The sequence below is a fragment of the Macaca fascicularis genome, chromosome 13 (assembly GCF_037993035.2).
Source record: "Macaca fascicularis isolate 582-1 chromosome 13, T2T-MFA8v1.1".
Taxonomy (NCBI): Eukaryota; Metazoa; Chordata; class Mammalia; order Primates; family Cercopithecidae; genus Macaca; species Macaca fascicularis.
In genome coordinates, this window is record NC_088387.1 from 11,049,993 (window position 1) to 11,073,157 (window position 23,165).

The window sequence follows — 23,165 nt, forward strand, 5'->3', positions numbered from 1 at the left end:
CTAATTAGATTTCAGCTTTACCATTTGTTTTCCTAGGGATGGATTGTTACTTTGCCACTTGCTCATTTGTATGTGTAACTTCTATGAATTAAAACAAGAAACTTCTAGACAAATGAAAACATGTTTTATTTACAAGAAAAAAGTCTGTACATTGTGTATACATAAAAATATACAAAACCAAAATAGAAAATATCAAAGTGTTAAAATGTGTACAAACACTTTTAAAATGCGACTCCTGGAAAACTTCAAGCCTTAATTAGTTTGAAGAGTACACATTTCATTTTAAAAATTATTATACAAAAGAATTCCCAAAGCTGTTAAAAAAGTTCACTGGTTTCCACTGGAAGAACTAAGTATTTCATCTAGAGTAAAACAGGATTTGTTATAAATGTTAGATTTTAACACTCCCAGTGCAATTTGTTTCAAATCTACCTAGCAAGAAGACTATTTTCCATAGAACCAGTAAATGTTTCTTCTAGTCTTTGAAAGCCATGAGCTATAGCTAAGCTTCCCTTCAAAGTTCAGTGTTAAATCAGGCTTCTGACTAGGATACAATATTAAGGTAGTGTTCTACCTACATAGTGCCTTTTAAATAATTCTGTCAGACCATTTTAACGTATCCAAGATGTGCAGAGTATGAGTGTGTGGGAAGCGGTTGGCGGAGGACTGAATTTTTTTTTTTAACAGAAGGACATATAACATTTGTTTCCTTCTCTTAAAATATTAGTGGTTACATAATTAAAATAAAATTTATAGTAAAGGTTTCAGTCAAAAACATTGATGAAAAAGCAATATGAAACCAACCATGTTTGTAGATATGTATATACACAATTATATAACTATATCTACTACATGTATGCTTTTTATACTAAGAACTAGATCATTGTCTTTACTCCTTTAAATTTCATTAGCTCAAGTTTGAACAGAAACATGTTAGATTACTTTTTTTTTAACCAAAAGGCTTCATTCATTTAATAAAACAAGAACTTACATTTTATTTCCTTGAACCGACAGAGAAATACCTTTCATTTATCAAGTGTGTAAATAATGCCCATGTGACACAAACATGCATAATAATCTCACAATGAGAATATCCAGAGTATAAAAGACAAGTTGAAACTCAGGAACATTTTACCTAAACAATTAATTTCCAGATAGAGTTGCCTTGATCAGTCACGTAACCACTGGGTAAGAGTTCTAAACTATCAGAAAGTCAGAAATCGAAACAGACAATACAATAGAACAGACGTGGAAGCTACCTGGCCAATAGGTTCACTCATGTCTCTCTGATAATTCCCCTGATCCCACCTCACTCCCTTTCTCTGTCTCTTACCACAGCTAAGCAGAAATTCAACCAGGTAACTGACCACATGTACTGCGTGTTGATCGATAAGAAAAATTGGAGAGAGAACTTGAATCATGGCATTTGTGTGTATGAAATTCTTCTATCACATACTGGCACTCATCTAAGACTGATCGCACTTAATGCACCCAAACGGGATCTACCTAATTAATGCAGGAGATGTGTTACTGCTTAGAAGAGTCAATCAGCAGCATAAGTATGATCCGTCCCAGCAGAATGACCTGGCTCATACACATGTAAGAGAGTGACTCAGCTACTTTGATTTCCTAATTTTGAAAATGCGAATGATTATTTTAGCACTTCTTTTTGTGCAGATGCTATGGCTACAATGACTGAGGACTACTGGAGAGTCCGGGGTTGATTAAGTGTCTAGCTGAGAGACCAAGAGGACCAGACACATGGGAAGTGCTGTTCCTCAAAGCTCTGCCTTCAGGCAGACAAGGAAATACCTGGTCATTCAAAGATGTATAAAAGCCCCCGCTTGCCCATTTTAATGCACAAGCCTGATGCTGACATGCAACTTTTAATTGACCATCCCTTGGTCCTGAGCACAAAGTTCTCTGTAGGAGCAGCTCTATAAGGACGTAGTGGGAAAGGTCAGCTCCCTGGGACGATCATTGGTATTCCATGAGAACACCAGGTCTGTTAAAGGTTACCTGCCTGCTTGGTGTGACCGGCTGGAGAAATAAGTTAGGGAGAGTCTAGATGTGGTTGAATTGTCACTGCTGGTCAAAATTTATTTCTTTGTGATTACAACAACAACGGGTGAAATTATCTTGAAATACAAAAGAATGTTTGTTGGTCCTGAGAGTGCAAAAAGGAATCCTTAACAGCTTTGGCTTGCACCAAGAGGATTTTTTACCAGCTTCCCTTCATAAGAGAGGATGGAGGATTTTGGAAGAGACAGAACCTGGGAGAAATTCAGTGAGCTGCCACTTATTGTTAACTACTCCACAGAAGAACTGTGTGTTTACTGGAATTCAGTAAATGTAAGGATTTAGGCATGTAAAGATTTAGTCAATGTCTGGCAAAATACTGCCACTTAGGACCCATTTGGCTAATACTAGAAGTAGTCATCACGTTAACTATAACTGCCTAACATTTTTTAGAAGTTAAATAACTTAAACTTTTATAGAAGAATGCCCAGTCAATACTATATTAATATGTGTATTACATTTACTGACTGTTGAACAGACCCTGATTCCCAAGAGTCTTTAAGGCTATAATAAAAGCAAAAATTGTAATTAAATTTCCGTCGTACTCTTCAGTCTTTCTTGTAACCTCAGTGAAACTGAAAGTACTATTTTAAAAGTACAATGATTACAACAAAATTCTATTTAAAAATCTTTTAAGTGTGGGGTTCTGAGGCTTTTGAACTTGAATACTTACACTGACCCCCATAAATTCTCCTCTAACCAAGTTCTCATGTCAGCCAAGGGGGATTGTGCTGGATAGTGAGGATGCCTACAAGTAAATCCACTCGCAAAACTATAAAAGGAGCTTCAATAGTCAGGGGCATTTAATGGCCGGGAAGATCTAGAAAGATCCAAGGATTGTAGGGAGTAATATTCACCCACCAGAGCCACCTCACCCACATTCCAGAGTTGCTGAACTGATTACACACATGTAAACATAAGGACGAGACCAAGTTCTTTCAAGAAATTAGAAAGGAACGGCCGGGCACGGGTGGCTCACGCCTGTAATCCCAGCACTTTGGGAGGCCAAGACAGGCAGATCACAAGGTCAGGAGATCGAGACCATCGTGGCTAACACGGTGAAACCCTGTCTCTACTAAAAATACAAAAAAGTAGCCAGGCATGGTGGCGGGCACCTGTAGTCCCAGTTACTTGGCAGGCTGAGGCAGAAGAATGGTGCGAACCCAGGAGGTGGAGCTGGCAGTGAGCCAAGATGGCACCATTGCACTCCAGCCTGGGTGACACAACAAGACTCCGTTTCAAAAAAAAAAAAAGAAAAATAAATTAGAAAGGAACATGGCTTAACCATGTCTATTTAGACATAAGTTAATACATAGGACAAAGTTATCTATCCCTTCTCATAGACTTAATAACAAAACTCTCAAAATGGGCTTTTATTGGATATTGTTGTGATTAAGACTTTCCAATTTTTCCTTCACGATTATAATAAGCTATAGGAGATGTCTTGTTATTCAGCTCCATATCTGCTGAATAGACTAACCAAACAGAAGCCGCCAGTCTCTGTAAGCCGTTCTTGCTCAAGAAAATAGTCCCGAGAACAGTCTAGAAACCAATCCTGAAACAAGGAAAACTTTTCTACTAAACTCTCCTGACATTCATACACTTTGCAAGGGAGAACGCCTTTAATTAAGCTGCTATTGTCACTGCAACAAGTCTTAACTGTGCCATGGAGATACGTTTTGGTTATACATTGAAATCATAGCATGTTTAATTAAGGTATTACAAAATGTTTCTGTTTCACTATATTCTTGGCAGAAAATGTTCCATGTATCAGTGACAGTTGAGATAAAAAAAAAAAAAAATCAACCCTGAATATAGCTAACATATTGGGATGAAAATTTCCCTCTAGGTGCCTTTCCCTCTGAAGCATCTAGATATTTTCCTTGTTAATAAGCAATGCTTTCGCATAAATGATTTAATTACATGGCTTTGTCATGCTGCTGACATAAAACATATCTGCGAAAGCAAGGATTGGATTCCTAAATGTCTGTAGGAAGATTTAGTGAAGATTCAGTGCTCATCACTGTTGAGCTCCCCCTGGCTGATGAAACCTGCCAGAAACTCATACAATAAAGACAGGCGTGCATCCCTAGAAGCACAGAGTGACGGCTCCGAAATCTTTCCTTCTAGTTTGGAAGGAGCGAGGTGTCTCCTGTCTTCCCCAGCATGGCTGTGCCAATTGTCAGGTGTGTCACTGACTATGCAAAAGCTGTGGGGTAGATCTGCAGGTGAGGAGGTACAAGGCAGAACAGCCGGAACCGGGGAGTGTCCAGGGGCACCTGCAGCCCCGTGATTCTGTGTTACTTGCCAGTGATGTGCCTCCTGGTGGATGTGATACTAATGCTCCTGGTTGAAATTCTGCAGGGAAACAAAGGGCCTCCTCTGTGGTGCTATATGGAATGTGGCTTTTTCTTGGACCTTTCAAGGTGGATGTTTTCTGGTTTTAGAACTCCGTCTTGACGCACAGAAAGCAAAGCATTCAGTGGGCAATGGGAAGCAGAGATGAAGAATGCAACGGTTGGAAACACAAGCATTTACCAGGATGTGCTGGGAATTTTTGCTGTTAAACACATCTGAGTGATAATTTCAGTGTTTGTCATAAAACGTAGGCTATTTAATGATGAAGGCATGTATCAGTGATACACTTGATGCTGTAAATGATGTCCCTCAACTTGGATGTTTCTAAATATAAACCACTTCATGTGGCCAGGAGCATCACCAAAACCTATTACTGAAACCAACCCTGATGAGGGGTACTCATGGCAGAAGAATAAGTTGTTAACATTTCTGGAGGTACCATACCCATGGTCATACACGTTTTCTTTCTAGCTAGCCTTTGTTTTGCATCTTTCTTGTGCCCTACTTTTTAAAAAATCCGTTTCTATATTCAAAGCAGTAATAAATACTCAATGGCTTAGAAAGTGAAGAATTCTCATGACCACCACTAAATCACAGTTTAAAGACTCAAAACTACATTGTCTAAAATCTATCTTCAAGTATTCTTTTGTGACTTTGAGTACAACAGTAGTACCTTATTGCACATTGATTCCCAAGAAACCCTTTTTAAGAGTGTGGAATGACTGGACTCGGTGCAGGGCAGTGCACCGTCTGGAAGCCGGGCAGAACCACCTTGCCCTTGCGATGCAAATCCCCCTGCGTGCCTGTGTTCAGGCGCTGCACCAGAAGCTTCTCATAGAGCAGCGGGTGGTACGCCCCGAGGGTGCAGGCTGCGTCGTAGTACAGCTCGTGGTAGTGGCACAGCTCCGTCTGCCGCACGGACGGGATGTATTCGTACACGTGCACCTCTCTGCACATGGACATCATGATGAGGATTCCTGACATGAAAACGAAAAATTAGAACCTAATGAACAACTCCACGAGAGGGATGATTTTTTTTGTAGGGGGAGGTGGTGGTGATGGGGTATGACCATGGCAAGAGACACTTGCTTTGCATTCACTTTTTTGTTATTGTTACATTTGCAATGTTTATAACTTCCATTAAGTGGTGTGTATGCAGTTCATGGAGTATGGGTGCATATTAAAATGTAATATTATATATATATATATCTATTCACTCATTCAATTTATCACTGTGGGCCTGGTAAGGAGAGATGAAAAGAAGTCAGTGAACTTAAGGGAACCACACTCTAGTGAACGACAGATTTGCAACCCCCAAATCAGAGTCTCCTATATCACGTTCTACACACATGTCCCATCTGGTTTGCAACAGTCCCATCTGGTGGGACTGTTACGTTCCAAAGAAACAAATGCCATAAAAACTAAATTATAAAATAGTTGCTTGATTATAAATTGACTATAATACAGTTGTTCGAAAAGTTGTAACATAAAACTGTACAATGGACCAGCTCTTATAAAATACTATAGTTCTCTGAATGGAAAGAAATGGAGTTAGAGGGACACAGAGTTTAAGATTCATATTAACAAAATTATTTTTCTCACTACACTATCACTGTTAAAGGTTTAATTTTTTCATGTTTCAAATAAACAGCTATAACAGCTAATCATCACTGAGTACATTTTATTCTTTTTTTTCTTTTTTTTGAGACAGAGTCTCACTGTGTCACCCAGGCTGGAGTGCAGTGGCGCGATCTCCGCTCACTGCAAGCTCCACCTCCCAGATTCATGCCATTCTCTTCCCTCAGCCTCCTGAGTAGCTAGGACTACAGGTGCCCACCACCACGCCTGGCTAATTTTTTGTATTTTTAGTAGAGACAGGATTTCACCGTTTTAGCCAGGATGGTGTCGATCTCCTGACCTTGTGATCCGCCCACCTCGGCCTCTCAAAGTGCTGGGATTACAGGCGCGAGCCACCGCGCCCAGCCTGAGTACATTTTATTCTTGATCTAGACTAATGGCTTTCTTTCTTTTCTCAACACCATCAGTGCCACTATTAACTTGAAAGTTAAAAAAAAAACATGCTTATCTGTTTTCTGAAAGGGATATCCCTTGTTATAAAAAACATAAAGCAGCAGTTATTCTTGTTATATAGCCAATATTTATCTGAAGATGACAGTAATATTCCCTAATTAATCAACCATGTGTGCAACACAAAAATCTCATATCAGAGGAGTCCTGTATAAGGGACACTGGGAGAGAAGAGAGAAGGGGCCTAATTTTGCTGAGGGGATCCAGAAAGGCTGCCCAAAGGTGGAGAAGTGTGAAGCTCAAGGGGCTGCCTGGTAGAAGGAAACAGGAGAAGGGATACTGCTCCAGAGACAGCAAGGATAGCTTGCATAGAAGATGTCAGAGTCATGATACGGTATCATAGTTGACAGTAAAACACACTCTTAACAAAGAGAAGGGGATTATGCAGTTCAAATTCTATGCAGTCAAGTTGCTCTCAAGAGCGATGGTCAGAACCTCAGGTTACTGGATCAATTCCTCTTTTCTCCCAGGTCCTTCTACCACTTTCCTTCCTTCTTCCACGGCTGCCTGGCCGCTGCCGCTCCCTTAGGTTAGCCCAAAGCATGTGATTCAGGCATTCAGGTGGCACCAATTGAGAACAAGGAAGCAGCACCCCCCAGATGCTCGGAGTGCCTGCACCCATGGAGAAACATGAATGCAGATGGTCAAAAGTTTGCCTCCTGATTAGTAATGACTGCTCTCAAACATTTTTTCTCCCCTGCATAAAATCATATACAAGGAATTCACATGGTGAATGACATCTGCCCATGGAGAATTAAATTCTTTTATTTCCAGTCACTTGCCGACGTGGTGAAATCCCATCTCTACTAAAAATACAAAAAACTAGCTGGGCATGGTGGCATGCGCTTGTATTCTTAGCTACTTGAGAGGCTGAGGCAGGAGAATCACTTGAGCCTGGGAGGTGGAGGATGCAGTGAGCCAAGACTGCACCACTGCACTCCAGCCTGGGCGACAGAGTGTGACTCCGTCTCAAAACAAAACAAAACAACCCACAGACAAACCTAAACAAACAAGAAACGCTCTGGTGTGAATGTTCTCTGGTGGCTGACGTTTTCCCAGAGCCTGGGTCTGTGGAGCTGAGGACAGCTTCATGCTTTCTAATCAGGGGCTACAGACCAAGTTGCTGTGCATTGCCCAGCATCGGGGGCTCCCTCTCACCTGGGTGTGACATCTGCTTTGCCAGCTCTGCACAAGGAACCACACTGAAGGAGGTAGACTTCATCACGGGCATCATTAATCAATATATTTATTACAACACTTTCCTTGCACATGGCAGGGAGGTGGCTCCAAGGGTGTCTTTTGCACAAAGTCACTGTATAACCTAGCAGTGGAACTGTACCCAGAAACCACAATTCTTTGCTACTTGGGCATTTCTATGAGCTAATAACACAATGGCATCCATAAGGACTGGAGTCAATTGTGTTGGAGTTGTGACCTTTGCAACTCTGGCTTTTAAACTGGATGGTTTTCAAAAGCCAATCTTATACTTAGGGGAGTATGTCAGCCATGCAGTTGGTCCTCCCCATAAAGCAGTAGTCCTCAAAGTTCAGCATAGAAAAGAACGACACAGGCAGCTTGATCAAATGCAGGTTCCTGGGACTTGTCTTCATTTCCAGAAATTCAGGTTCCATTGGTTTGTGCTGGGGTCCAGGAATCTGAATTTTTAACAAGCATTCCCTTTAGGTGAAAGGCCAGTTAGAGAAAATCTCCTAACTATCACAGACCAATGCTTTTGTAAAACACCATAATGAGGAATTATGAGAAAAATGATCACCTATTTGGATGCCATGGCTATGGGAAATTGCTGTAAGGTGTGTAAATCCTTCCAGTTTCTACAGTAATCTAGTTGCAGAGCATTAAGACACGTTCCTGGACCAGTGCTGGTCTCGTCTCCTGCTTTAAAGAAAAGGTTGTTCGAACACACATTTTTTGAGAACTGCTGAGGAATCCCTAAGTTGTCTCATAGGCAGGAAGACATTCTGTATGTTGACAGCTAATCTAGATTTGAACTGCTACCAAATCCAAGTAACTCTGGGGAGTTTCCCTATACATCCTTGCTATCCTCTTGGACTCAGAGAGCTATCAGATGCTTGAATCTGATTGTTTTTCCAGAGACAAATTTTACTCTTGCTGCTAGTTAACCGTTATATCTTAAATCATGTTATCTGCTAAATATACAATATAGATTTTGTCACAGACTATGCAAATAGTTATGCTTTCAATATATGTAAATAGGTACACTTTTAGTATTTTCTTATATAAGTACTCTATATTTAAAAAGAACTTCTTCAGCTTCAGAAATAGAGGGATTTGTCAGTTAGCTCATGGCAGTCCAAATTGAAAGCCAATAGATGCTATGAGAGTGGGTGTTTGACCTGAGTTTTCTGCACAGTTCTTCCTGATCTTTGCCTATTGGATACAGATTTAGCAACAATGATTTCTCCATCTTGTTTTGTAGTCTCATGAACTTGTGCCTGCCTGAAACTATGAACCATGGCTTGGAGCATCCTAAAATTAAAGTAACAGTAGAATCTACCCTGAGTGTTTAAGTGGCAGCCAGCTGCAGCCACTGATATGGAATTGGTATGGAGGCATCTTCCAAAAAACAATGAAAAAATTAATTTAAAACTCACTACGGAGTAAGGCGTGCAGTGGCTCACGCCTGTAATCCCAGTACTTTGGGAGGTCAAGGCAGGTGGATCACTTGAACCGAGGAGTTTGAGACCAGCCTGGTCAACATGGTGAAACCCTGTCTCTACAAAAAAAAAATAAAATAAAATACAAAAATATCAGCCAGGCATGGTGGCTTGTGCCTTTGGTGCCAGCTACTTAAGAGGCTGAGGTGGCAGGATCACTTCAGTCCAGAGGTTGAGGCTGCAGTGAGCCATGATTGTGCCACTGCACTCCAGCCTGAGTGACAGAGTGACATCCTGTCCAAAAAAAAAAAAAAAAAACTAGTAATAAAAATAAAACTCATTGCGTTATGTGAAAGGTAGACAAGGAGATTTATGGTGTCAAAGATGTAGAATATTCTTTAATATTTTTCAGACAGCATGATCAATTCATTTAGCATATGCATACTTTGCTTTTTAATTTTCTTCAAGGCTGTTGTTACACATAAATTTGAGTTTAGATTCAGACTCTGTCATATAATAGTGAAAATTATTAGTATTAAATTTCATTCCATCTACACATCAATTTTCCTAAGAGTTAATAATAGTACTTAGCAATACACAAACACTTGAAGAATAAATTTCTTCATACTTTGCAAAAAAGAACTAGGTAGATGTCAATGTTTGGACATATACAATAATAGCTCTTACATGGTTCAGAATGGGGTATGTGGGGAGTAGATACTGCAGGCAGGCAGAACGGGGACAGGATTAGGGAAGAATAGAGTCTTTAAGTGCTGTTTGAGGCCTCCTCAATTAAATTCAACGTCTATCAAACTGCCCACGTTACTAATCATCAGAGATTTAGAGCACCTTTCTTTAAAAACAAAACGAAGTTAAACAAAACTAAAGATTTCACCTTTAAATTTAATGACAGGTAGAAGGCCCATGACCATTCTCAGGATGGCTTGAAGAAAGTATCCTAAACGTCATACTGAGAAAAATGTTTATGAACTACCATGAGACCTCTTCCGCAATGCCCCAATGCTGAGCCTTGTCATTCACAAATGACTACCAACAGCACACAGCTCTCAAATGAACTCTGCGTCACCACCATTAAGTTACTGTCAGTTCCCAACACACCCTTAGGTTCAATGATTCAATAGGAAGACCCAGTATCTAGCACAGAGTTTTACTCACGATGATGATTTATACAAAATGATACAAAGCAAAATCAGCACAAGCAAAAGGTGCACGGGGTAAACAGTCCAGGGGGCACCAGGTGCGAGCCTCAAGAATCCTCTCCCAGGGAATGGCACAGGGACTGAATTCCCCCAGCACTGAGTTGTGACAACTGCTATGAACCAAATGCGTCTCCATCCCCCACTCACAGGTTGAGATCCTTCCTAATCCTTAATGTGATGGTGTTAGGAAGCGAGGCCTTGGGAAGTGATTAGGTCATGTGAGTGGAGCCCTCATGAATGGTATTAGTGCCTTTGTAAGAAAAGACGTTGTGGAGATGATTTCTCTCTGCAACACCACCATGTGTGGAACCAGCAAGAAGGCTCAGTCTCCGAACCAGGAAGAGAGTCCACACCCGGAGCCAAACTGACCAGTGCCTGCTCTCTAACTTCTCACCTCCAGAACCATGAGACAGAACTTTCTGTTGTTTAAGACATCCAGTCTATGGTATTTGTTATAGCAGCCAGAAATAATGGAGACAGCAACACAAATGAAATGTTGCCAACCAGGGAATCTTTTCAGAGACTCAGTACTCAGTGTTTTTATTTGAAACTGGTCATGTCAGCAGTCTCTGCCTGGCATGTACTAAAATTCCAGACTCTAGGAAGGAAAGCAAGTATTCAGCATAAAACACATTTCTTGCATAAACAGTACACACACAGTGAACAATGCTTATCAATTAGAGGGGTGGGAACCTTCCCAAAAAATCCAAGTTCCCAGACATCAGCCAAGGGCCAGTCTTGCAAGCACGCCTTCCTGAGGATAAGCAGTCAAGCTGGCCATGTTGTCTTTTCTGCCCTGATACCATATATGCACAAATTCAAAGTCTCACATTACTTCGTAATCATTTCCCCATGCCAGATTGATGTGGGGAATTCACATCTGGTTATGCTAAAAATGTTATTGATTCTTTTTTTATTTCCTCTCTTATGTCTGCTCAGGACTACCCAAAATGCAAGAAGAATACAAATCATCTAATAATATGCAATTCAGTAAAGGACAGCTTTTAAAAAGCATTTAAGAAACTTTTATGTTAAGTAATTTTGTTTAAGGACTACCAAAAATTAACAACTTTAATCGCTTATAAAAGTTTTACTGCTTTCAACATGAGGCTGGACTTTTTGATAGGCAGATCAAGATTTAGACACTTTTTAATGTTATTTTTCCAAGCCAATCAAATGGGTGTGGGACCAGCTGTTTAGAATCTTTAAACGGTATGAATGTTAAGTTTCTTATATGGCCAGTTGTTACAAATGAGTCCATATGAGGGATTCATTTGAAGAAAATAAGCATTAGTATTTTCTAGGCAATTATGACTCAAGAAGCATTCATTTGCTAAACTGTATGCTTTTAAACGTTGTATAATGCAAGACAATTATCAAACCAATTAAAAAGCATTTCTACTGGTCTTTATAAAATGTCATGTTATATGATTCAGCATAATAAGCAGAATGAGCACTTATTTGTTCTAAAACCTGGATAAAAGGCAAACTTTGACACATGCTCAGATTATCACAAATTCTAGATGGCTGAGGTTTCCTTTATACATCTTTAATTGGCATATATAGATATATTTGATGTGTTATCAGAGCCTAGTATAATCATTTAGCATTTAGCTTAACTGTGGTTATGCCAAAACTATCTTGTTTTTCACTTGGCAGAATATTTAAAATAACATCCCAAATCATTGAGAAAAACAAAATTTTCTCCTTGATGAAACAGCCTTTCATTAAATAGCAAAATGAGCTATGGATATAAAACAGAACATAATACAAGTAACAGGAAAACTACCAGTTTAAATCAGTTCTAATAAACACTTGAACATAACTCACACATGAAGTAAATTAGCAGTTTCTACGAGTCACCAATAGAACACTGCAGAACACTTTTCTGAATGAGGGGTGAGGGTGAAAGGCTAAGTGTATTAAATATGCCAGGCTAATAAAACTCTAGCAGCTGTTCTGTGGTTTCTCCTTAAATTCAGTCATAAAATGGAAAATAATGAGAGCTACACCTGAGATTCTTAAAGAGATAAAAGTGACTTTTTAAGTGGCAGTTCTAGAAAATATTTGTAACTAAAAGATGCTTTGGAAATTTGAACCTGATGTCATTTAAGAAGACTCTACCACCCTAAACAAAATAGTATAATGCAAGAATAATACTGGAAGGTCAATTTTTAGCTCATTATTTCTTGTTATCACACACTCAGGATTCATTATTTACAGGAAAATACAAAAAGTTGTTCCTAACCAACAAAACTGTGACACATTTTACACAATCCATAGTTTATCATTTTGTGCTAATGTTCTGAGTTTGGGTGACATATTAAAAAATGAGATTCCAAAAACCAATATAAAATGGAAAAGCAAGAAGTTATGACATGTTTTTAAGCCTATTATTCTTGTGCATATATAAATTAGCCTGAAATTACAGTGTTTGCACCTGTAAACTTCAGAAATATTAGTTATAATATTATGAGTAGTGGTTGCATTAAAAAAAGAAAAAAAGTCAGGGTGGGGGTGTTGGTGGCTTCTGCAATGAAAAGAATTGGTAATTGTACCTTAAAAAGGAGTTCCACGTCCGTGTGTATGTTGGGCGGATCCCCTGGCTACAAGGTCTGTTTGCCTGTCAGCACTCAGGCTGGGAGCCAGAGTGGGTGAGGCTGGTGCCTGCTGGTGTGTCTGGATGCCCAACTGCATGCAGATGGCAAACCCATCCAGCCATGCTTGAAGACCCCAGGTGAGATCACTCACCTATAAAAATATGTCATTACGTGGGCAAAATAGAAGCTGCAGGACTCCAAGTAAATTATTCCTTATCCTCAGTCAGGCACATTTCAAAATGACTTCATTGCACTGAATAACAAGATAAAATCTCTACTATCCGACTAGGGATGAAAGAGAGAAATGCTCTTCATATGTGAACAAGTAGCTCCCAATGGGCTGAGTGTAAGGAAGCTAATGAGATGGAGAAGTTGTTCCAAAGAAACGAGTCCTTATGGATCATCTAAATTACCCTGATTCATGTTACATCTTTTTGGTTTTAAAAATACATGTGCAGTCCAATAATAAGTTTATGAATTCCTTTATTGCTTCTCTAGAGAAGGAGATAGTACATGCAATCCAATCCAATGTATCTACTAGTGTCCTTTCTTCTGTGAACCCACAGGACAAACATGGAGTCTAATTAGAAATTCAACTACATAATTCTTGGGAAAGCAATGTATCAGCTCTTATCAACAATCATCAGCATGTCATACCCTTTGCACTGGCACTAATACTCCTGGGAATTTATCTTAAGGAAATAGTTTAAAGAAAAGCCTCTATAGTCACATACTGCACATAATCTATATTAACACATAAATATAGTAATGACTTGTCAACATAATTGTTTGATAATATCAAGCACTCTGAAACAACCAGAATACTCAACAACTAACAAAGGCATACATTATGATACACCTGTTTGATGTAATTATATGATCTCTGTAATAGCAAAGAAAACAAAAGTCTATTTTCACCTTGATTATAGGTCTTAATGAAAGAACAGTCCTTTTCTATTTGGGAAAGAGTCTTATTTGACCTAGCATAAATTTTTAGATGACACACATTACAATAATAGCGAATAGTAAATATTAGTTATTGTGCTTAGGCACATGATAATTCAAAGTTAAAGGTACTATCCGTATCTTCATTTTACAGATGAAGGAACTGGGCTTTAGAGATGCTAAGTAACTTGTTCAAGGTCATATAGCTATTCAGTGGTAGGGCCAAGATTTGATTCTGGTCTCTGTAGAATCTAAGGTCTTAGCCACAGTGCACACATAAAGTGACAGGTCAGGAGGGTGGCCACCCTTCTACATATGAGACCAGTTAAATCAAAGGTGAGAGTCTATAAGATGACATAAATTACAGCCTCCCATTCATTCATTTGTGTTTTCATTCAGGGAACACCGTGCACTGGGCTGTGGTGCTTCACAGTGAGGGAGCCTCATTCATTACAACAATGCTAAGATCTGGATGTGGTCAAGATTTGGAAGAGTATTCACTAAAGTCAAGTCACGATGGCAGTACCAGAAAATGGGGTGGAGTTATTTGGTGTTTTAAAAAATGTGTAAGCATTTAGTTGTATTGTTATTTTCTTTCTTTTTATAAAGACTGCAAAGTTCTAGGGGATTATTCAAAAAAGTTGCAAAGAGAAACTAATGAAGTAAGGCAGAGTCATTCTCTTCCTTAAGGTTTGGTGAAAGCTTTGGACACACACTTATGTGAGAATAAATAGTAACTCTAAACCTCCTCAGCCTTACATATGTTAATAAAATGGGATTTCTTAAAAAGCTATCAGGCTTTTACTGAATTCCAAGTAAGAATCTTGATACCAAAAGCAAAACATATTTGCAAAGTTATGGTTTAAATGTTTTGAAAAATAATTATCAATAATCTATATGCAACTTTGAGTCAGGTTTCCATGATAAATTGCAGTAAATAGTCAACTCTAATAATGATTCTTCAGAATATTTTGTTAGGTGGAGTTGCTCAGTAATAACAAAAATCTGACGTTAAAAACATAGAAAACATGATTTTAAAATATTAATTTAGAAATTTGAGAGGGCTAACTTCAGTATACACTAGTTTTAAAACCTCAATAAAGATATAGGGAGGCAGAGCAAGATGGCCGAATAGAATCCTCCACCAATTGTCCTCCCAGCAGGAACATCAAAGTCAACAACTATCCACACAAGAAAAGCATCTTTGTAAGAACTAAAAATCAGGCGAGTGATCACAGTATCTGTTTTTAACTTCCTATCACTGAAAGGAGCACTGAAGAGAGTAGGAAATTCAGTCTTACACTGCCAGCACCATGCCTCCTCCATCCACCAGCAGGGAGGAGAACCTGTGCACTTGTGGGGAAGGAAAGTGCAGTGACTGGGAGACTTTGCAATGGAACTCGGTGCTGCCCTGTTACAGCAGAAAGCAACACCGGGCAGAACTTAGCCAGCACCTATGGAAGGAGCACTTAGAAGAGCCCTGGCCAAAGGCAAATCATCCATCCCAGTGGTCACAACCTGACCACTGGGATGGTAGTCTGGCAAGCCTCACTACCAGGGGCTAAAGTGCTCCTGTGTCCTAAGTGAACTTCAGTGGCAGTCTAGGACACAAGGACTTCCATTCCTGGGCACGTCCTAGTGCTGTGCTGGGCTCAGAGCCAGTGGACCTGGAGGCATGCAACCCGGTTGAGACACAAGCTAGGGCAGCCAAGGGAGTGCTTGTACCACTCTTCCCCCAGCTCCAGGCAGCACAGGTTGCAGCTCTGGAAGAGACTCCTTCCTTCCTTGTGAGGAGAGGAGAGAGAAGAGTAAAGAGAACTTTGTCTTACAACTTGGATACTAGCTCAGCCACAGTAGGATAGGGCACCAAGTAGAGTCCTGAGGCCCCCGTTCCAGGCCCTAGCTTCTAGATGACATTTCTAGACACACCTGAGCCAAAAGGGAACCTGCTTCATGGAGAGGACTCAGTCCTGGCAGGATCCATCATCTGCTGACTAAAGAGCTGTCAGGTCTTGAATAATCAGCAGTGGTACTCAGGCAGTACTCACTGTGGGCCTTGGGTGAGACTCAAGAGCCATGTTGGCTTCAGGTGACACTCAGCATTTTCCCAGTGGTGGTGGCTACAGAGAGGAACTCCTGCTTGAAAAAAGGAGAAGGAAGAGTAAAGGGCACTTTGTCTTGCAGCAAAGATACCAGCTTGGGCAAAGTAGGGTAGAGCATCAAGCAGGCTCTTGGGGTGCCAGATTCCAGGCCTTGGCTCTCACACAGCCCTTCTTGACCTGCCCTGGGCCAGAGGGGGGCCCCCTGCCTTGAAAGGAGAATCCCAGGTCTGGTAGCATTTACCATAAGCTAACTGAAGAGTCCTTGGGCCTTAAATGTACATTGGTGGAAGCCAGATAATGCTCACTGTGAGTCTGGGCTGGTAGTGGCCATGGGAGACACTCCTCTGCTTGTGAAAAGGGGAGAGAACACGTGGGAGAGGACTTTGTCTTATGCCTTGGGTGCCAGGTTGGCTGTGCTAAGTACAATATCAGGTAGACTCCTAAGTTTCCGACTCTAGGCCCTGGCTTCCAGATGGCATTTCAAGACCCACCTGGGGCCAGAGGGAACTCATTGCCCTGAAGGAAAGGACATAAGCTGGCTGGCTTCATCATTTGCTGATTGTAGAGTCCTGGGACATTGAGTGAACATAGGCAGTAGCCAGCCAGTGGTTACCATGGTCCTTAGGTGAGACCCAGTGCTATGCTGGCTTCAAATCTTACCCAGTACAGTCCCAGTGATGGTGGCCACAGAGGTGCTTTTGTCCCCCGTTCCCCAGTCTAGGCAGCTCAGCACAGAGAGAAAGACTCTGTTTGTTTGACAGAAAGTGAGGGAAGAAAACAAGTCTCTGACTGGCAATCCAGAGAATTCATCTGGATCTTATCCAGGACCACCAAGGCAGTACCTCTACAAGTCTGCAAGGGCCAGAGTGTTACTGGGCTCAGGGTGCCCCTTAATGCAGATACAGCTGAAGTGACCAAAAACTTAGATCATAATACCATACAACTCCTTTCAAAAACCTGGAAAGCCTTCTCAAAAAGGCTGGGTACAAACAAGCCCAGACGGTGAAGACTACAATAATACCTAACACCTGAATGCCCAGACACCAGAAAACATCCACAAGCCTCAAAACCATCCAGGAAAATGATCTCATCAAACAAATTAAATAAGGCACCAGTGACCAAACCCAGAGAGACAGACATACGTGACCTTTGAACAGAAAATGCAAAATAGCTCTTCTGAAGAAAGTCAGTGAAATTCAAGATAACAGAAAGAAGAAATTCAGAATCCTATCAGATAAATTTAACAAAGAGATTGAAATAATTAAATACAATCAGGCAGAAATTCCAGAGTTGAAAAATGCAACTGACATACCAAGGAATGCATCAGGGTCTCTTAACAGCAAAATTATTCAAGCAGAAGAAAGAATTACTGAGCTTGAAGACAGGCTATTTGAAAATATATAGTCAGAAGGGACAAAAGTAAAAAGAATAAGAAAGAATAAAGTACACCTGCAGGATCTAGAAAATAGCCTCAAAAGGACAAATCTAAGAGTTATTGGTCTTAAAGAGGAGGTAGAGCAAGATATAGGGCTAGAGGGTTTATTCAAAGGGATAATAACAGAAAACTTCCAAAACCTAGAGAAATATACCAATATTCCAGTATAAGAACACCAAGCAGATTTAACTTGAAAAAGAATACCTCAAGAAATGTAATAACCAAACTACCACAGGTCAAGGATAAAGAAAGGATCCTAAAGGCAGCAAGAGAAAGAAAAACAAATAATAATAGCATACAATGAAACTCTAATATGTTTGGTAGCAGACTTCTCAATGAAAACCTTACAGGCCAGGAGAGAGTGGCATGACATATTTAAAGTGCAGAAGGAAAAACAAATACACTTTTATCTTAGAATAGTATATCCAGCAAAAATGTCCTTCAAACATAAAGGAGAAATAAAGACCTTCCAAGACACACAAAAACTGAGGGATTTCAGAAAACTAGACATATCTAACAAGAAATGCTAAAGGGAATTCTTCAATCTGAAAGAAAAGAATGTTAATGAGTAACAAGAAATCTGAAGGTACAAAACTCACTGGTAATAGTAAGTCCATAGAATATTATAATACTTAATTGTAGCCTGTAAACTATTCATATCTTGACTAGAAAGACTGAAAAATGATAAAAAAATAATAACTATAACAACTTTTCAAGACACAGACATTTAAAAAAAGATATAAAGAAAAACAACAAAAACTTTAAAACTGGGAGGATGACATTAAAGTGTAGAATTTTTATTGGTTTTCTCTTTATTTATGCAATCAGTTTTGTCATCAGTTTAAAATAATGGATTGTTAAGATATTATATGCCAACCTCATGGTAACCTCAAATTGAAAAACACACAACAGGTACACAAAAAGTTCCTTTTATTCCCACTATTTTGAAGGGATTTTATCATGAAACGATGTTGAATTTCATCAAATGCTTTTTTGATAAAAAAGGTTTTATCAAAGGTTTTACCTCACGGTAACCTCAAATTGAAAAACACGCAACAGGTGCACAAAAAGTAAAAAGCAAGAAATGAAAATACCACCAGAGAAAATCACCTTCACTAAAAGGAAGACGAGAAGGAAGGAAAGAAGGAAGAGGAGACTGCAAAAACAATCAGAAAACAACAAAATGGCAGGAACAAGTCCTTACTTATCAATAATAACACTGAATGTAAGTGGACTAAACTCTCCAATCAAATACATAGAGTGGCTGAATGGATGAGAAAACAAGACCCAGTGATCTACTGCCTACAAGAAACACACTTCACCAATAAAGACACACATAGACTGAAAACAAGGAAACAGAAAAAGACATTCCATGCTAATGGAACCCACTTCCCAACTGAAAGCAGGAGTAGCTACACTTGTATCAGATAAAATAGATTTCCAGCCAAAAACCCATTAAAAAAAGACCAAGTAGGTCATTATATAATGATAAAGGGGTCAATTCAGCAAGAAGATATAACAATCGTAAATATATACTGGACCCAACACTGGAGCACCCAGATCCATAAAGCAAATATTACTAGAGCTAAAGAGAGAGATAGACCCCAAAACAATAAAGGCTGGAGACTTTAACACCCCACTTCCAGCACTGGACAGATCATACAGACTGAAAATCAACAAAGAAACATTAGACTTAATCTGTATCACAGACCAAATGGACCTATAATTATTTACAGGACATTTCATCCAATGGCTGCAGAATACACATTCTTTTCCTTAGCACCTGGATCATTCTCAAGGATAGACCATATGTTAGGGCACAAAACAAGTCTTAAAAAATTTGAAAAAAACTGAAATTGTATCAAGTATCTTCTCTGACTACCATGGAATAAAACTAGAATTAACAAGAGGAATGTTGGAATTAAAAAGATGAATTTTGGAAACTATATAAACACATGAAAATAAAATGGTATTCTCCTGAATGACCAATGGTCCAGTGAAAAAATTTAGAAAAAATTTTAAAGTTTCTTGAAACAAATGATAATGAAAACACAACATACCAAAACCTATGAGATAAAGCAAAAGTAGTAGTGAGAGGAAAGTTTATAGCTATAAGCATCTACATAAAAAAGTAGAACAACTTCAAGGAAACAACTAAATGATATACCTTTAAAAAGTAGAAAAGCAAGAGCAAACCAAAACCAAATTTAGTGGAAGAAATAATAGAGATCAAGCAATATGAATGAAATTGAAATGAAGAAAATGATACAAAGGTCAATGCAACATAAAGTTGGCTTTTTGAAAAGATAAACAAAATTGAAAAAATCTTTAGCCAGACAAAGATAAAAAGAAAGAAGACTCAGATAAATAAAGTCAGAGATGAAAAAGGAGACATAATACAACTGATGTCACAAAAATCCAAAGGCTCATTAGAGGCTACTATGAGCAGCTATACACCAATAAATTGGAAAACCTAGAGAAATGAATACATTCCTAGACGCATACAATCTAGTAAGATTGAGTTATAAAGAAATCCAAAACCTGAACAGACCAATAACAATTAATGAGATCAAAATTGTAATAAAGTTTCCCAGCAAAGAAAAGCCCAGGATTCAATGGCTTTACTGCTGAATTTTACAAAACATTTAAAGAAGAACTAATACCAATCTTACTCAAACCATTCTGAAAAATAAAGGAGGGAATACTTCCAACCTCATTCTACAAGCCATCCTGATACTAAAACCAGACAAAGACACATCGAAAAAGAAAACTACAGGCCAACATCTTTGACAAATATTGACTTTAAAAATCCTCAATAAAATACTAGTAAATTGAATTCAACAACACATTAAAAAACCATTCATCACAACCAAGTGGGATTTATCCCTGGAATGCAAGGATGGTTCAACATACGCAATCAATCAATGTGATACATTAACAAAATGAAGGACAAAAAACATATAATCATTTCAACTGATGCTGAAAAAGCATTTGATAAAATTCAACATCGTTTCATGATAAAATCCCTTCAAAATAGTGGGAATAAAAGGAACATAATTCAACACAATAAAAGCCATATATGACAGATCCATAGCTAATATAATGAATGGAGAAAAATTGAAAACTTTTCCTCTAAGATCTGGAACATGGCAAGGATGCCCACTTTCATCACTGTTATTCAACATAGTACTGAAAGTCCTAGCTAGAGCAATCAGACAAGAGAAAGAAGTAAAGGGCATCCAAATTCAAATAGAAGCAGTCAAATGATCCTTGTTTGCAGATGACATGATCTTATATTTGGAAAAACCTAATTAGAACTGATAAACATTCAGTAAAGCTGCAGGATACAAAATCAACATACAAAAATCAGTAGCATTTCTATATGCCAACAATGAAAAATCTGAAAAAGAGATCAAGATGGTAATCCTATTTACAATAAGTACAAATAAAATACATAGGAATTAACCAAAGAAGTGAAAGATCTCTATAATGAAAATTATAAAACATCCATGAAAGAAGTTGAAGAGGCCACAAAAAATATAGAAATATATTCCATGTTCATGGGTTGGAAGAATCAATATTGTTCACATGTCCATCTGACCCAAAGCAATCGACAGATTCAATACAATCCCTATCAAAATACCAATGACATTCTTCACAGAAACAGAAAAAACAATCTTAATCTTAATATTTATATGTAATCATAAAAGACTTATTCAATAGAATGACCCAGAATAGCCAAAACTATCCTGAGTGAAAAGAACAAAACTGGGGGAAATCACATGACCTGACTTCAAATTATACTAGGTTGGTACAAAAGTAATTATGGTTTTTGCCGTTTTTGCCATGCGGTTTCTCCATTAATAAGAATCTTATTAATATTGAAGTAAGCTTGTAATAAAAGCATAGTTTAATTTCATATTAGAATCTGTTTATATTGTGTCAAGAATATAATTGTTCACATGTTTTGGAATTCATTTATTATAAGGAAAACAATCATTCTTATCTTTGATAAATTTTCTGTGTTCGTAAATTGCAAACTTCTGAAATCAGGTGTTTTTCCAACAATAAAATGACTTTTGTTGAAGAGGTTCTTAGAGTTTGCTTTCTTCAATGCTAGATCAATGTGTTCTTAAAATTTTGAAACCTATTGTTCTTTCTCTTTAAGCAGAAAAGGAAGCCCTGTTATTTTCAGAAAAACAGGAAGAATTTATTGGCTACAAACTTTAGTATTTCTGTCCAAATCTGATTTCACTAGGAAATCTGATTTTCTTTTCCATAGGAAATAGTGCACAGATCTTACAGCACCAAAGAAAACGCTCAGCCCGGCCTATGGGGTACTGGATCAATGACAATTCTGATGTCAAAATATCTCCAGGCCTACTAACCAAGAAACATTCAGACTGGTGCACTCAACAGAAGTTGCTTCTATACTCCTTTTCCCTTTAATATTTATTGCTTTCCTTTTCTCAGCAGAAAACACACGTGCATGCACGTGCACGTGCACACACACACACACACAGAGAGAGAGAGAGAGAGAGAGAGAGAGAGAGACAGACAGAGACAGACAGACAGAGTTCTTAATCCAATAAGACAAGACCATGTGATGTATGAGCCATCAAAGAGACTACTGGTACTGGGCTAGGGGTTGCTAATGAAAGTGCAAAAAGTATGTTATGCTTTTTGAGAGGAAGGTGTTGGCTGAATGTTTTATTCCATTTGGGCTGCTGTACTGAAAGGCAATAAACTGGGTGGCTTATAAATGACAATAATTTATTTTTCATAGTTTTAGGGGCCTGAAAGTCCATGAACAATACGCAGCAGATTCAATGCCTCATGAGGGCCCACTTACTGGTTCATTGATGGCCATCTTTCTGTTGTGTCTTCACAGTGGAAGAGGCAAATGAGCTGTCTGGGGTCTCTTTTACAAGGGCACCAATCCTATCCATGAGGGAAGTTCCACCTTCATGACCTAATCACCTCCCAATGGTCCCACCTGCTAATATCACCTTGAGGGTTAGAATTTCAACATACAAATTTTACAGGGAGAAACATTCAAGTCGATCACACCGAATTTCATCTGCCCAAATGTTAGTGAGAGAATGCCTTCCTGAAATCAACGAGAGTTGGAACTTTGCTTGCTTTTTACAAACTTATACCCCACTAATCAGTATATCCAAGAATCTGGGTCCCAACTTGATAGGAACAAACAAAAATCCACTTTTGAGGAAAACATTTACAGTCCACACTGTTATGTATGTCATTTCACAATAAGTTTTAAGGACAAAACCTGAGTTCATTAGTAAAGTGAGTAAATTTTATAGTTATGTCTTCCAAAGAATCAAAAAGAATAATTGTATTGATAATTAAAACATCCAGTAATGCTGGAATAGGCCAGGCACAGGGGCTCACGCCCATAATCCCAGGATTTTGGAAGGCCAAGGTGGGCAGATCTTGAGTTCAGGAGATCGAGACCATCCTGGCTAACGTGGTGAAACCCCATCTCTACTACAAATACAAAATATTAGCCGGGCATGGTGGCATGTGCCTGTAGTCCCAGCTAGTTGGGAGGCTGAGGCAGGAGAACTGCTTGAACCCAGGAGGCGGAGGTTTCAGTGAGCTGAGATTGCTCCACTGCACTCCAGCCTGGGCAACAGAGCGAGACTCCATCTCAAACAAACAAACAAAAAACACACACACAC

At 38.9% G+C, this 23,165-nt stretch overlaps 1 protein-coding gene across 2 annotated transcripts in view; it reads right to left on the reverse strand.

Moving 5' to 3' along the window:
* Positions 1-102: 102 nt before the first annotated feature.
* ST6GAL2 (ST6 beta-galactoside alpha-2,6-sialyltransferase 2) overlaps positions 103-23,165 on the reverse strand; it is an 85,911-nt gene continuing 62,848 nt past the window's right edge. For both annotated transcript variants that reach the window (XM_015433351.4, XM_005575199.4), the window contains exon 6: positions 103-5,414. In XM_015433351.4, the coding sequence (XP_015288837.1) occupies positions 5,143-5,414 (272 nt within the window). In that variant the 3' untranslated portion in view covers positions 103-5,142. The remainder of the gene's footprint in view (positions 5,415-23,165) is intronic.